Genomic DNA, 15940 nt, shown 5'->3' with positions numbered 1-15940 from the left:
CCTGTTTTAGAATGAATTGTGTATATATATATATTATATATATATATATATATATATATATATTATATATATATATATATATTATATAAACTCATGTTTTTTTTTAATTATCCACTGCATACTGCTGTATATTACTGAAAGTTGATTACCCTGATCTACTTTCAGCCTACTTCATTTTATTAATCATAATGATCTTATCTACCTATATAATTATTTACTCCATCAATTTTCAGTTTTTTTTCTCTTAAATATTTATAATTATTAAAACTTTCACAAAATTTCCATTAATACATAAATCCTTAGTTTAATTAATTAAATTAACGTTTTGTAGAGAATTAGTGGGGAGGATATTTTTAATATTCTTTCCGAAAATGGACATTGATATGTCCAAAGCTCCGCCAATTTATGTAGATGCATAACAATATAATTATCTATAGTTATTATATTACAAATTACTTTTTCATATCATATACAGTTCAATAATTATTTTCTTAGTCTATATTATGTAAATTCATCTATAAATTTTGCTGTATTGTAAGCTATTGTATAAAAATATAGTGTATAAGCCAGTATATATTGTAATCTACATAAATAAAGAAATCTAATCCAATCTAATCTGATCTATACTCAAATCTTTGTAAACTCTTCCTCATTGTCTTCATTCAAGATGTAACATGATAGTTAAATATTGGAGTTCTGTTCTGACTTCTAGCATTCCACTCCTATTGCAGTACTTTTTTCCTATCTAGCTTGTGAACTATGGCTATTTTTTATATCCGCTCAATCTCCACCATCTCGATTTTTTCACTTTTGAGTTTTTCCACTAAGAAAATCATGAATATTCTATCAGCTCTTTTTCATTTCAAAGTTTCACATTCTGTACTGTATTCCTCTGCGAATCTTTTTCTCAGGTATCGGATTTCTGCGACTTGCATTATGCTGGAATATTCTGTTACCTCCAGAGCTTTATAGAAAAATAAGGGCTGCTATGACCTCAGAAATTTATTTCAGTCTCTATTCAAGATTCATTCTCCAAAGTTTACTAATTAAACTTTAATTATAAATGGACTTGCATATAGCTTGAATGAATTATTACCCGATCTATTAAAATTTAAAAACTCCGATTTATCCAAATAGCGAAATTATTAGGTACATGACTTGTCATACTGGAGTTGGTAATCACCATATGAACCGCATAGCAGTTTCATCATCTTTCACATCCATGAACTCATTACTGTAATTCGAATGATCCTTCTCTTTTCGAAAAGGAACAATTTTGTTGTTGATGTGTTAAAGGAATAATAATTTATTGAACCTCATCATCCTTGTGTGTAATGGACAACCAGAGTATCGAAATTAGATTCCTGCTCTAATACACTTCACTGTTGAGTGAAATTTTTGATCACTATTTCTACTATCCTGTCTATTCTGTACACATCCACATACATTTAATATCCTGTCTATTTGACTACTATCACAGTCAAAAGTCTTCTTTTCGAAATGATAAGGTATATATTTATTATACTGGTTACTTTCACTAGTTTTTGTTAGTACAGTGGAGCCTCGTTATAATACACCCCGTTATAGTGCATTACCTGTTATAGTATATTTTATCTGCAGTTCCTTGTAACCTCCATATACATTGGATACTTGATATAGTACACCCCGATTTAGTAGGAATCTCGTAATAGTACATCTTTTTGAGCAGTCTCTTGAGATGTACTATAAGTTGGTTCCACTGCATCTTACTCGAAGTCGTATCAAGTGACTGTACTCAAGTAACTCTTACTTGAGCTTAACTCAATTACTAGAGTAAACTTTGATCAATTTCATGAAACCCGGAGATCCCAGTTCGAGAAATGTTACGCATATTTGGAATAAATCTCAGAAACGGTCGATCCCCATCCAAAATGGCCGACTTAAGGGATCAAAAATATCGGTTATCGTCGTTTCTGCTCATCCGGGCTCAGTCAATTACGACATAGCACGGCAATTGATGGCAACGACAATTGTGAGAACGTGACTTGTGTAGGCAGGTGCGTATGTGTGTGCGTGTGTGTGGGTGGTGCCTCACACCAAGGCCTGGACGAGCAACAGTCGGCCAGTCCGGCGCACTGCATCGCCAGCCTTTGCGCACCGCACCGCTCCGCACCACTCCGCACCACTCAGTCTCGCCGAGTGAACAGCACAGAAAACAACCCGTGCCGCACTCACTCAACCCCCAACACACAAAAACTAACTGAGGAAAACTAAACGCTCAACAGTTTTGAGACCCGGTCGACGAACCGGTCAGTGTACAGCCACCTCAATCAATCATGACGCTTTCCTCGCTGCTGGTGTCTGCTCCGCTCGTGATGGCCGCTCTCTCCACGGCTTGGCCACACTCGGCCAGCGCACTCGATCTCTCCCGTCTCTACGGTCACATCAATGCCAAGCGCAACAGTAAGTAGGCCCACCGCACTCTTCGCAATCAACACCATTCAATCTGTAAATAAAATTGTCGATAAAAACCGACTTGAAATTGTACGGGTATATGATGCGACTCAAGAAAATGATCAAATACGATTTTCTTATGTTATCGATTTATTCTTATAGGGCAACATGATACTTTTCTATCATAATAAATCATTATTAGCACATTATTCCTCATGTAAATTCTTCATTATTCCACATGCCCTTTATTCTGTCGAGAGAAACCGATTTGAAATTGTACGGGTATGATGAGACTCATCAAGATGATCAAAAACGATTTTCTCATGTTATAGATTAATTTTTATCGATTGAACTTGATACTTTTTTATTAAAATAATCAGTACCTCATTATTCTTTACTGTTTATTTTGAAAGAACTTGCCAAATCTCTTGAAAGAATCTGTGAATATTGCTGAGAAAAAAGAGACTTCAGATTGTACGGGTATGAAGCAACTCATCAAGATGAACTACAATTTTCATGTTATCGATTCATTTTTATAGCGCAACATGATATTATTCCATCAGAATAATCATTAGAAGTCCATTATTCTTCAGGTATTCTCTTGAAAGGATTTGCTAAATCTCTTGAAAGAATCTGTGAATGATTGTTGAGGAAAAAAGAGACTCGAGATTAAATAAAAATACTAAGATATTGTCAAAAACCACAGATTTTTTGATACCGACTTGAAATTGTACGGGTATGAAGCGACTCATCAAGATGATCTAAAACTACCATTTTCATGTTATCGATTTATTTTTATAGACTTTTTGTAATAAAAGACTTGAGATTGTACGGGTATGATATGACTCATCAATACAAATACGATTTTCTTATTGATTAATTTTTATAGGGTGACTTAAAACGTTTCTATTAGAATCATTAGTGCTCTATTATTCTTCATTTATTCTCTTGAGAGAACTCGAGAGAACTTGGTGAAAAGAAATGCTCTATTGAAAGAATGTGTAAAAATTGTCGAGAAAACCCGACTTGAAATTAATTGTACGGGTATGAAGCAACTCATCAAGATGATCAAAAACTACCATTTTCATTGTTATCGATTTATTTTTATAGCGCAACATGATTTTTCTATTAGAATAATCATTAGTAGCCCATTATTCTTCATGTATTCTCTTGAAAGAACTTGCTAAATCTCTTGAAAGAATCGTCGTCTTCCTACAAGGATTAGGCAATTTGCCTGTTCGCACTTCAAACTCACCATCACATCCATCTTTTACGAGATGAAAGATTCTCTCACCTCTTGAAAGAATATGTAGATAATTGTTGAGAAGAAGCGATTTGAAATGGTACGGGTATGAAGCGACTCATCAATACGAACAAAAACAACTTTTTCCAAATTATTGATTTATTTTATAGGGTCAATTGATACTTCTCTATGGAGCTAGTTTGTATCCTTACATTCTCCATTTATTTCTTTCGAAGAGCTTGCTATACGTTGTTTACTGATTAGTGAAATGAAATGCCTATGTTTTTACAGTGTGACTGAATTGATTATTAATTTGTGAATATAGTACATCCGCATTTAATAGAAAGGTCGTAATAGTACATTTTTTGAGCAGTCTCAATAGGGATCAAATCCCCTATTCCTATTGATTCATCAAGCTACAATGATCCCTAGTAATTTGCATCGTTGTCGTTGGACTCCAATCTGTATTGGTTCAATTAATTAGATCAAATATGAATATTCTCATTCAAATTCGCTAATTTTCAATACAGTCATATAACACAGTCTCTCAGTAAAAACAAAAACGTCTCCTGACACTAATTTATGAACGCTCTGTGTTGTGGTAGGCTGATGAGTTCGATATGAAGTGAGTAATGGCTTGAAATAGTCACAATGACTAATATTTTAAAATTGAGAAACCAGTTGCGGTTGCTACAGCCTTAGGAATCTCTAGTGAAATAAAAAACCTGGTGGTTTGGAATATACCTAGAAGTAGCGGTCAACTTATCTCTCACCATCATCATTTTCATTACCAAGATAGAGCCTACAGCTTATAAGGGTGAAATATTAAGGGACTATAGTCTATGTTGCTACACTAGTTACATTCATCTCTAGTAAACCAGTTGTGAGCAAACTAGAAGGATGATAATGGTGTAGAAAACACCATTTTTTTTTTTAATGAATTAGCGGCTGTGACAGATCCGAGTCATTCATCCAATACTGATGACCACAACATCACGTCCACTACAATACAGAGAATAATTCATGCAACAGTGATGATGTGGTATCATGATTGTGGTAGTGGTATCAGCTTGATGAATCGATAGGATAGAAATTCCATATTCCGATTCACAAATAATAATCAATTCAACACTTTGAACAAATATAGACACTTCTATCAACCAATCCATAACCATTACATACATTCCTGAACAACGGATACATACAACCGTAGAACAAAGTTTGAATTAGCGAAAGGGAAGCAGGTTCTTTTGCATTGATTGGGAATGAAAGTAAAACATCACTTTCATCGGTGTATTGTCCGAACCAATGATTACAGCGCGAGCTGTGAAGATCCAATTATCAGTGTGATTTGATCACACTGTTTTATTATTGAAACAGTATTGATTTTCTAGACATCCAGACGATGAATGAAAACGCTTCGATCCTCAATCAGATAAGATTATCAAACGAGTTGTACTTTATTCAAATCTCTTCAAGTGTTACTTGTAGACTATGGCTGACACAGTTTAGGGAAACACATTAAAGCTACCCAACCCTTATTTTCTCGATATGTTCAATGAGACAAGAATTGTCTCTGATGTCATTTCATCATAGGTATTTTCTCTATAAATAAAAATATAAATCTAAGTACCTACTCTTTTTTAAATTGTTTTCTCACAATATGGTTCGGTTATATGATGCCCTTGGGAAAAAATACAATTTGATGGTGAATCAACTTATCATAATTCATAAATGGAAGTATTTTCTCTAGTACGATGAATTCATGGATTCTTTTCATTGATCGATTGGAGTAAAACACTACACATGTTTGATTCTGAGCCCCTGAGTGTATAATCTTGATGATTCTACATTCAGAATCATTAATGACTCAGCTTACCGACTTATCCCGAGATTCTTATTTTGTTTGAAATACTCTTGTTCATCTTACCCTCCTCTACCAATACCTACTATTACTTAAGTAATAGTAGGTATTGCCTCTACTCCCAATTTTGGCCTATCATGCAACCGGGTTGATGAGGACTTTGAAAGGGTAGAGTTTGCATTTGGAGCGTACAAACGCTAAAAAAATTCAACTTGTATGAGGAACCATACTAATGGAAATTGTAGAGACTTCGCATAACACCACTCAGATTTTGATCACAGATGAAGAATATACGCTGTAATAACGTTGAATCAATAATAATGTCTACTTTACCTGAGTATTTGAGTGGTTTCTAATGAGAAAACCTCATCGGAAACATCATCAAAAACTATGCAAATTTTAATATCGAGATCAAGATCAGTAGCTATTATAAATCAAATATTCATATTTTAACAAATTCACTTTTCTAAAACCTTTAAGAATCATTTCCGAAATCGAGAATTCAAAACAGTCTAGCATAGCATTCAAATTTCCTAGCGTAGCATAGGATTTTGACTTTGCAGAATTCAAATATGAAAGATAATTATAACTTTATTAGATTAGATAGAGCGAACAATACAATAGTCGGAAAAGAAAAAAACAGGCTATTGCCCAAAACTTCTTCAATTTCCTGATTTTGTCACAAATCGTCCAAATATTATGTAGGTTATGTTCACTTAAATTTCAACACCAAATCTTCAATCTGAAACTATGAATCAGAATAAAACAAAGAATTTCAAATTTAGATAGATTGATAATGAAACTTCCGTTAAAACAAAAACTAAACTTCAAATATTCACAAAATATAGAAATATATTATCTTCCTCTCTATATATGATCGAACAAATTTTTGAAACGAAAAAACATTGAGAAATACAGCATATCTTAATTTGAGAACTCTCCTAGAGCTTATGCTTCCCCGGTTTTACGCTGACATTAATCACTAGATTACACTTATTTGGAAACGAGGTTAAAATTTTAAATCAGCCGTGCTCAAAATCGAATGCTAATTATCTTCTGTTATCCTTCCATCTTCAACGGATAATATAATTGGACTCACAGAATCATAAAATTTCAATATAGACTTGATGCGAATAGGGCTGGCTACATGGATTAAATTTTTTTCCATGATATTCATGTGGTCAACACCTTAACACCTCTTGAATCCTCTATGAGAGATAATACGAAAACATAAATCTTCCCAATCGTAGCTTTGATTGGACGCAGAGTAGATAAGAAGCTAATCCACCATAACCGAACCGTTAAACTTTTAGATGTGAGACCGTACTCATTCTTCACGAGATGAAGCCTTGCTTATAGCGACCATAAAAACTTTTGAGCGTTCCCGCTCGTTTTTCGTGTGGCTAATTATCGATTTTCGGGCCCTTCTCTATGAATAAAACAAATGGGCTGGGGAGATGTTGTCGAAGTTTGTAAATAATTCATCTGATATAACTAATTGCTCCCGAAAGACCGAAGATAATCCGTGTCGTCGGAGGCTTCAAACTTTCTACAAGACTCAACGAGATGCTTCTTTCCTTCCATGACAACTTGAGCCTTTTCGGCCATATCTTTCCTATAAAGTTTCCAAATACGTCTGCATTTTCTAATGAGAGTTTCCAAGGTCTCTCAAGGTCTTCCCTTCTCACGACTTGAAACGACATTCATTTTTCTTCCAGATTCCACTGTCATTGAAACTTTCGTTTTCATGATTTTCAAGATGTTGGGATATGAATTTGTCTATTCCTTCACATGGTAGTTTTCCATAGCTTTAAAGTAAACTCTGTGGAATAAAGAATTTCGTGACCAACCCCTCTAATAAGGACAACTATTCACTAGAATACTTTATACCTGAACGAGAAGATTAATAAAAATAATATAAAACTTGTAGTACCCATTTTATTTAAAACATTCCAAAAATTTAAAATATTTCAACGACTATGTTTAGAATGAAAAGGGTACTGAAAGTTTTTATCAATTTGAATAAAGTAGACCATATAAGTGAAGTAATTTTACGGAACGAGAAACTATGAACACACGTTATACGCGTGAGAACTAGTAATATAAAGAGAGAGAGGTTTAATTTATTATTGTATTTCTATTTAGAGTGGATTATGTTATTTGTTATACCAGGAGGTCAACGTAGAAGAGGCTACTTGTCATACTAAACAAAATATTCAAGGGAGTACGTTGTTTATCTCATCAGTTAATGACATGATTACAAATATAATAATATTATTAATCAGCCATGTCGGTTCAATTCAGTGGCTCAATAATATTCAAGTATCATGTTGAATATAACAGGGGTCATCTTTCACATTGGTCATCACGGGAGTAAGTCTATGGAGATCTCAGTGATCTACTCGTTATTCTCCATCTCTACAAAAACCACACATTAAAAGTATAAATAATATTCAAATAAATTAATTTCTATCAGGATTCAACATCATTATGATAAATAAAATTATATAAAAATGGAATGTGGTCTTGAGCTATTTCTTTTTTGAATTTATGATTCAACAAAGTCGGAAGTAAGGTTATGTCTTCTAGGTATTCACTTTCACAAAAAGTTCAGGATAAAGATAATTTATATTTTTATGAGTAATTTATAACTTTTATTTTATCTTGCTACAGACCGTTGAAACTTTTTGTTATAGAGGGATTTGCTCAAATTTTTACTCCTAAAAGAGTTAATAACAGAAACATGTGAACATCTTCTTTCCTCTTTAATACTACTTTGAAACTCCTATAAATTTAATCTAATTATTGGATCAAATATGAACGTGTGTTGATAAAACGCGAACGTTTGCATTAACCAGTGATCCATAGTGATTCACAAGTTGTATTGGGAATCGACTTGATTTACATTCCAAATAAGGAAAATCATACTAATTCATCAACACCAGTTGCACTCACGGGTTTGACATCGCTTGCAAAACAACTGAGGTATCAGATTGGAACAGATCTGCATCAATTGTGAACTCGGCCGGACTTGCTTGTCTAGTGAGCTTGAATGTGATTGGCGGTATTTGATCAACTAATTAGAAACTTCAACGAAGTTGTTTGCAGGAGAGTTGAGTGACGTGATAACGGACCAGAGCAAACTTGGCATCGAATGATGTTGTTTGTTTCAAGTGCTTACTTAGTATGGACTAGTGTATCGACTACTCGGACATCAATGGCTCCACATTGTTCAGGTATTGATTTTCTCAACACGTCAGCCATTTTGTTGATATTCGGCGTGATGCTTTCGTGTTAATTAGTCATTAATTTGTTTGAAGTTGACGTGACGCTGAAAAAGAACATGCTTTATTTTAATCTCAAGTGCGCTATCCGTTAGGCACTTCCATCTAGTCTTCCAAATTCATCCAATGGAGATAGCTTTCAATTAAAACAGGTTGAACAGTTGTGATAAATGCCTTCCTGAATATTTCTTGCTATTTCCAGGATTGAAGATCAGGTGAAACAGTGTTTGGGTCAATGAATGAATTGCCTTCCTCAATATTTCTTGTAATTTCTAGGATAGGAAATATTGAAGAGGATTCAAAAAGGATTCGCGAAGTATTCAATCCTCTTCGATACTAAGACTACTCCAATGCTGATAAAAACTATCCAATCAATGAATACAGTCATAATAATAGACCTCCCATCATCTTTACCACAGGTCTTTTTTCTTCTTCTTCTTAGGGTGCCTGTCTGTTACGAACGTTGTCGATCATTCTGGATATCATTACTTTGTTGGTTGCGCTCCGGAACAATTGAATAGAGGTCTTTCCGAACCATGCTCTGAGGTTGGCCAACCAGGAAATTCTTCTCCTTCCAGGAGCTCTCCTGCCTTATATTTTCCCTTGCAAGATGCTTTGAAATATTTCGTATCTCCCTTTTTTTGCGCATTATATGACCCAAATATTCAATTTTTCGACATTTAATGTGGTTGTCCAGTTCTGAGGCTGTATTCATCCTCCTTAGCACCTCATGGTTGGTAATTCTATCTGTCCATGGAATCCTCAGGATTCTTCTGAACAGCCATAATCCAAATGCATTGAGCCTGGATACTGTGTCCTCCTTCAGGGTCCATGATTCTACACCATACAGAAGCACTGAATACACATAACATTTAAGGAGCCTCAGCTTTGTACCTAGTGGGAGATCATGGCTCCTAAAACTTAACCCATTGTTAAAAAAGCACTTTTGGCTTTTTCCGCAATCCGACATCTGATCTCCTGAGAATTGTCCCATTACTCATTGATCACAGTCCCCAGGTAGGTGTATTGTGAGTCTCGTTCAATTCTTGTCTGGTTGATGTACAGGTTGACCCCTCCGATATTTTCTTTTCTAATGACCATGAGCTTTGTTTTGTTAGTATTTATGTCAAGGCCATAGACTTTACTTGTTTCTGTGATCCTATTCACTAAATTTAAAGACTACAGGTCTTAGGTTCATTAATAACCTGTTCCGGTACCCATCCCTTTCTTGGCCTCCCAACATTTTTTTTCCAGTAGGCCTATAGTTTTGGACTTCAAGGGGCATTTTTCCAGGTGCCATTCTATCCATGACTGTATCAGTTGCGTCTATTTTGTATTATTCTTTCATGCAGAGGAGCCACCGATAAAACCTGCCTTATATCAGTATTTCTGATTCCATCAATTCTAGTGCAGCCAAATACACTCCTTAAAAACCTCATTTCTGCAGCTTGAACTCGACTGTCCATTCTCCGTGTGTGAATCCAATTCTCACTTCCATTCAGGAGAGTCGGAACTGCAATAGTATTATAGAACTCGTTTCTTGTCGTGTTTTATTTTTGAGGTTTCTATATATAGTTCCACATATTTTCTGGTACTTCGAAATTTTATTGTACACATCAATATCTGTATCATATGTTACATCATTACCAACATAGTTTTTAAACTTAAATTTTTAACTCATTCATAGAACTTGCTTCATGGATCTTCCATGAAAGGCTCATTGACGGCTCAAATTATATATTCAGGCGGTGGGACCTTCCCGCAAGGACTCCCCACCAACAAAAGCCAAACGAATTTATTTATATTTTTTTTTATGGACCTTCCAAAACAATTGGACTAGTGTAATACCTCTTTCTACTATCATATGATGAAACCCCTTTCAAACGCGAACAGATAAATTATTGTTCCACTGAAGCTGTTTCAGGCGATCCATACATTGTCATCTACTTTTAGCTCGTTCTGTGAAGTGATGATGGTCCTCTTGTTGAAACTTTTTGGGAAACATAGTGCCGCTCATGCAATTGACCTACTAAAGCTGCGTTTACACCAAAGTTAATAACAAAGTGTTATTAACTTAATACTTATAGATTCTATCAGATTGAACATACCTGATCATACACATGATGAACATATGTGTTTGTCAAGTTCCCTTCAATCCAATGGAATCTATAAGGATTAAGTTATTAACATTTTATTAATAGCTTTGGTGTAAACCCAGCTTAACAGTGAAATATACACTTGTGTTTGAGCTGATTGTAGCTTTGATTAGTGTGTGGTTTCTTCAGTGGCAATCATATCAACTAGTCTACTGGTAGTGATAGATGATTGGAAGGATAAAATAATTAATTATTGTGGAAAACATTTTATGATTCTTGGTCGGAATTAGAATTGCCTAAGTGCTATAATCTCAACAGTTAACCGCCTGACTTCCTCTCGATTTGTGATAATGAGACGAAATTTTTCAAGTTGCATGTGATTTTGTGCGTTTTATATTTTTGTCATATCTTGGAAAAAGTCTCATTTATAATATGAGTAAGTTGAAAAACAGAAAGCTTGTAGCGTAATGGGACTTACCTCGGACTAGCATTGAACTTCCAGCCCGTTGAAATGAGTTCTGTTTAGCGTGTCTGTGCAGGGGTTGCATGTCTCGTAATCTTAGTCACTAGCAAGAAAGACAAAACAGATGGGAGTTCTAGATTACGCCCTACTAATAACATTTATTATTATCATTAGTGTTTGTTTTTCCGGGAAATTTTTTTCGATGCTCAGGTGGTTGGACATTTGTCTGAGTCTGTAGTTTTTGTATCAGAGCTACTTTGGGTGACCTACTAACAAGAGTTTGCCATGCTCCATTTGTGATAATTCAAGTAGGTGAGTGATTCACAGAGGAATGACTTTCTATACGATTTCAAATATAACAGATTGAAAATATGGAAACTTCGATTGTTAGATTTTGGAATTTCGTATTATTTGAGTATTCTTTGATTACATGAAAGACAACACCATTCAACAAGCTACTCGTACTTCTTTGATACATATACTCAATACCACACAATTGTTAAAAAATACCAAACTCAAATACACATCTCAACAAATATTAAAAGAATGAGGAAAATGTTGAGAATCGCTTGATGGGTAGTCGGACTTCCATAGACAGAGCTGTGGAAGCGAAATTTTCTTACAAACGGGAGCAGTCTTCTTATTGAATGTGGGTGATATCCAGCTATATAAACTATTCTCACTTTTGAGGTCCATGAGAACCGAGAATTTATTCATTTATATTTATATTTTTTCACATATATTCATTTTTTCTCATATATTTATTTTCTTTACACATATATCCATGAAAAGGACCAGCAGGCCTGGCCTAAAACTGTTTCCTTTCCCAATTTTGATAAAAGTTTGTCCAAAAAGTAGATTATGTTCCTTCACTTGAACTATTGAGAAGGAGGGAGGATTTTATAAATTCATAAGTGACTCTCAGTATCTAAAACTACTTTGATTGGGACAGAATTGATGTTTGAGATTTTTGATTGAATTCCTGTTTTTGATTGATTTGAAAATATCTTCTTTCTGGCGTATCTTTGCTTTGAACCTACTCAATATGTGGGTTTTCAATTTTTCAAAGTGTGAGACATTCAAAATAAAACTTAAGGTTTTTCAATTTGGAAGCTCATCTATTTCTAGCGATCATTGATTCTGACATTGTTCAAGTATAATACGTGAATAAATGATCAGAGTTTCACGTCTACTAAAGCCCCGCACACACACATCGATTTTTTTCGTACGATATTTTACCGTCCTTATGAATTCTATTAGATTAAACGGAACTTGACAAACATCATCTGTTTGAAATCATGTGTTTAATCTAATTGAATTTATAAGGACGGTAAATTACCGTACGAGCAAAAATCGATGTGCGTGTGCGGAGTTTTACGTTTGCATAAGTAAAGTTGTGCATGAAAATCGCTGCTGATTGATTCAGTTAGCAATTGAATAATGTGAGGATTTGAAGAAAATCTGTAACTATGGGAACCCATTAAAGCAGACTTTTCCATTGAAGTCAGTGTGCTCAAAGTTTATTTCCATTCATCTAAACAATAACTATGATAAAAGAATACAATAGTACTTTACGTAACAAGTACGGTAACGATAATTTACCGAATAAGTATGATTGTTTCTGCCCGAAACGTAGTTGAGGGCAGAATTATCATAAGTATGCGGTAAATACGTTACCGTACAAGTTGCTTACAATATTTTTTGTCATACTTATCTGAGAAAGAATAATATTGCTGAGAAACAGAAACCATCACCTCCTGCTGCTCGAGCTACTTCATTCTATAAACATGACCTAGCCCGAAACGCCCAGTTCATAACAGACAGACCCTTCGAGCTCAAATAAAATAATAAAGGCCTAAATTATAAGATTTCAGATGAGTTCTTATAAATTGAAACTCCTTAAATGAGTTCTTTAATTATTTTTGGTTAGTATTTTAATTACTCAGATGTTATAAGGACTTAGTGGAGTCCAAACATACTCGACTGTAAAGAGAACATATGATCTCTTTACAGTCTAGTATGTTGTAATGAAAATCACATGTTTTATCGCTCTGCAAACAGCTGTTTACCGGCTTGATTTAATGCATGGAAAACAGCTGCAATTGAGTAGGCCTAAGTACGACAAAAAAAACATTGCTGTTTTCAAGTTTTTAGCAAAAATCGTGATCAGATACGATTTTTGAGTTATCGAAGGTTTTTCGTGAATATTTTCCGTGAAAATTTGGAATTTTCTTGAAAGTCTCAGCCAGATGTGGATTCCAATAAGAAATGATCTTCCTCTTACAATTTTCCATAGAAGCTTTCCTCTCCCCCTTATGACTGGTCTATGATGATATCGAATTTTTAGTGTGAAAGTTAGTTTAGGCCTAACTCAATTCCGGGTGGAAAGAACAACATTGATTTCCTCAACCAGGTGATCGCATGGCAAAATACGTCGCATGCTATGAACATAGCCTAATAATAGCCTGTTTGTTTTTAAGAAGTCGATACTACATTAAGATATGTCTGAAAATACATTTTTCACACGACCGTAATGCTCTTTGAGCAATTCATCATGATTTCAATTTTCCTGTTAACAGCAGTCAGCTTAATACGGATAAAATCTCTCATTGAGTGAATGAGATCGTTTCACTTGGGATATTTTCACAGTTTTATGAGAGTGAATGTTATTTCAATTCACATTACAGAATCAGGATAACTCTTAATGATGTTCCATATCTCTTTTTGGAACACGGAAATTGAATAACACTAGTAGTTCTGTGAACAGTGGACCTCACGCAGTATTCTCATCCACAAGTACCTGATTGAAACTATAGACCTTATGGAAATACAGTCACAGTATACATACAGTATGAAAACTTGGCTAGTACCCTGGCGCAAAAATACGCCATCTTGTTAGGAAGTTCCGCATTGTAATAGTATTGATGGGAGGTTCGGATCACTTTACTGATCCGGAACAATTGATCTCGTTCACTGCCGCGAGCCAATCAGAAGACCAGGATTGGAGCTTCCCAAGTTCACGTGACGTGTCTAGTATTTGTGCCATGTAAAAAGCATTGGTTAGGTAGGCGTTTGATTGACAGTTTCCATTCTGTACCTATTCTGTGATACAGCAATAGACTGGCTTCTCCACACATCTGTGTAATCACTTGTCAGCTGATTTATGATGAATAATTCTATGGTCTGATTTTTACTCTAATATTGGCGTATGAAGGAGGCTCCTTTTTCCTTTTATATTATCCTTGAAATGAAACATTTCCAAAAACCTTGTATATACGTCGACGCGCAATTAAAAAAGGAACATACCTGTCAAATTTCATGAAAATCTATTACCGCGTTTCGCCGTAAATGCGCAACATATAAACATTTAAACATTCAAACATTCAAACATTTAAACAATAAGAGAAATGCCAAACCGTCGACTTGAATCTTAGACCTGACTTCGCTCGGTCAATTATGGTACAGGGTTGACATTCTACAAAAAGATACCTGAATAGATTCAATGCTGTTATGGTTTGATAATATTGTGAAACTCAAGATCTATGAGTGACTGGCTATAAAAATGTTCATTGCTCTTAGGATTAGTCTCAAATTCACTGAGATCCATGTACTCGAAGTAGTTCCATGTTGTCTATATCTATTAGCTCATTTCTGGCTTTGTAATTGCTCGTGACAATAAAACATTTTCTCATTTACTTATTCAGGTAGTAACTGTAGTGAGTAATTGATATAGGATATCTTATTCTACTAAATAACCCAAATAAGTCAATAGAGTCAATTGATAAAGAACATCTAATTGAGTAATTTGATAGAGTAATCTATAGAATGACTGATATATAACATCTTATTTCACTAAATAACCCAAATAAGTCAATTTTATTCTATTTAATAAGTCAATAACATGGGAGTGAATCAGGATGTTTTCAGACTGTAATTTAACCGGATTAAAATTCACCTTTCTTGATATCCTCTCATCTGAGTGGAATCCACGTCTCACAGCTAGCAACTGAAAAATCCACCGAAATTGAAAGAGTCATAGTTTGAATGAAATTGAGCAATTTAAATGTATAGACCTATCACGTAAAAGTCCTGTTTTTTGCACAGACTGGAAATGGAGATTCAGTTTAAATGAATTGTAAATATAATTCTATGGAAAATGGTAGTGTTGGGACTCAGTCATAACATTCACTCTGACTGTTCCAAGTAAATGAAAATGCAAATTGAACTGAACCACATCTAGTAGCCGACTAAAAACTCAACGCTGTTTTTATTCATGATTCGGATGTACAATAATGCAAAACTCCATTCAGTTTTGCTGATTGTTGTTTATTTTCCCCACTCACTCCTTCTTATTCATACTTCTTATCCTCTGTGCTTCTACTCCTCATATCTCATTTACATCCCACTCTCATCTTCCACTTTCCATCTCCACCATAGCATACAACTTCTCCTCTTTTTTTGCATGCACCTAAATGTCAAATAAAATGGAAACAAGTTCCGTCGCAGCTACATGGGCGTTGAACATATACTCGTGATACACTCTACAGAATTTGAATA

The 15940-nt window shown here is 34.7% G+C and overlaps 1 protein-coding gene across 1 annotated transcript in view; it reads left to right on the top strand.

Annotated features, from left to right (window-relative positions):
• Window positions 1-2149: 2149 nt before the first annotated feature.
• The window catches only part of LOC111054456 (IDLSRF-like peptide), a 78045-nt gene continuing 64254 nt past the window's right edge, over window positions 2150-15940 (top strand). The window contains exon 1 of the mRNA XM_039433061.1: window positions 2150-2442. Within this exon, the coding sequence (XP_039288995.1) occupies window positions 2316-2442 (127 nt within the window). The 5' untranslated portion in view covers window positions 2150-2315. The remainder of the gene's footprint in view (window positions 2443-15940) is intronic.

Source organism: Nilaparvata lugens, chromosome 7 (genome assembly GCF_014356525.2).
Source record: "Nilaparvata lugens isolate BPH chromosome 7, ASM1435652v1, whole genome shotgun sequence".
Classification (NCBI taxonomy): domain Eukaryota; kingdom Metazoa; phylum Arthropoda; class Insecta; order Hemiptera; family Delphacidae; genus Nilaparvata; species Nilaparvata lugens.
The sequence above is the reverse complement of the archived record's forward strand: the minus strand, read 5'-3'. Positions and strand labels throughout refer to the sequence as shown.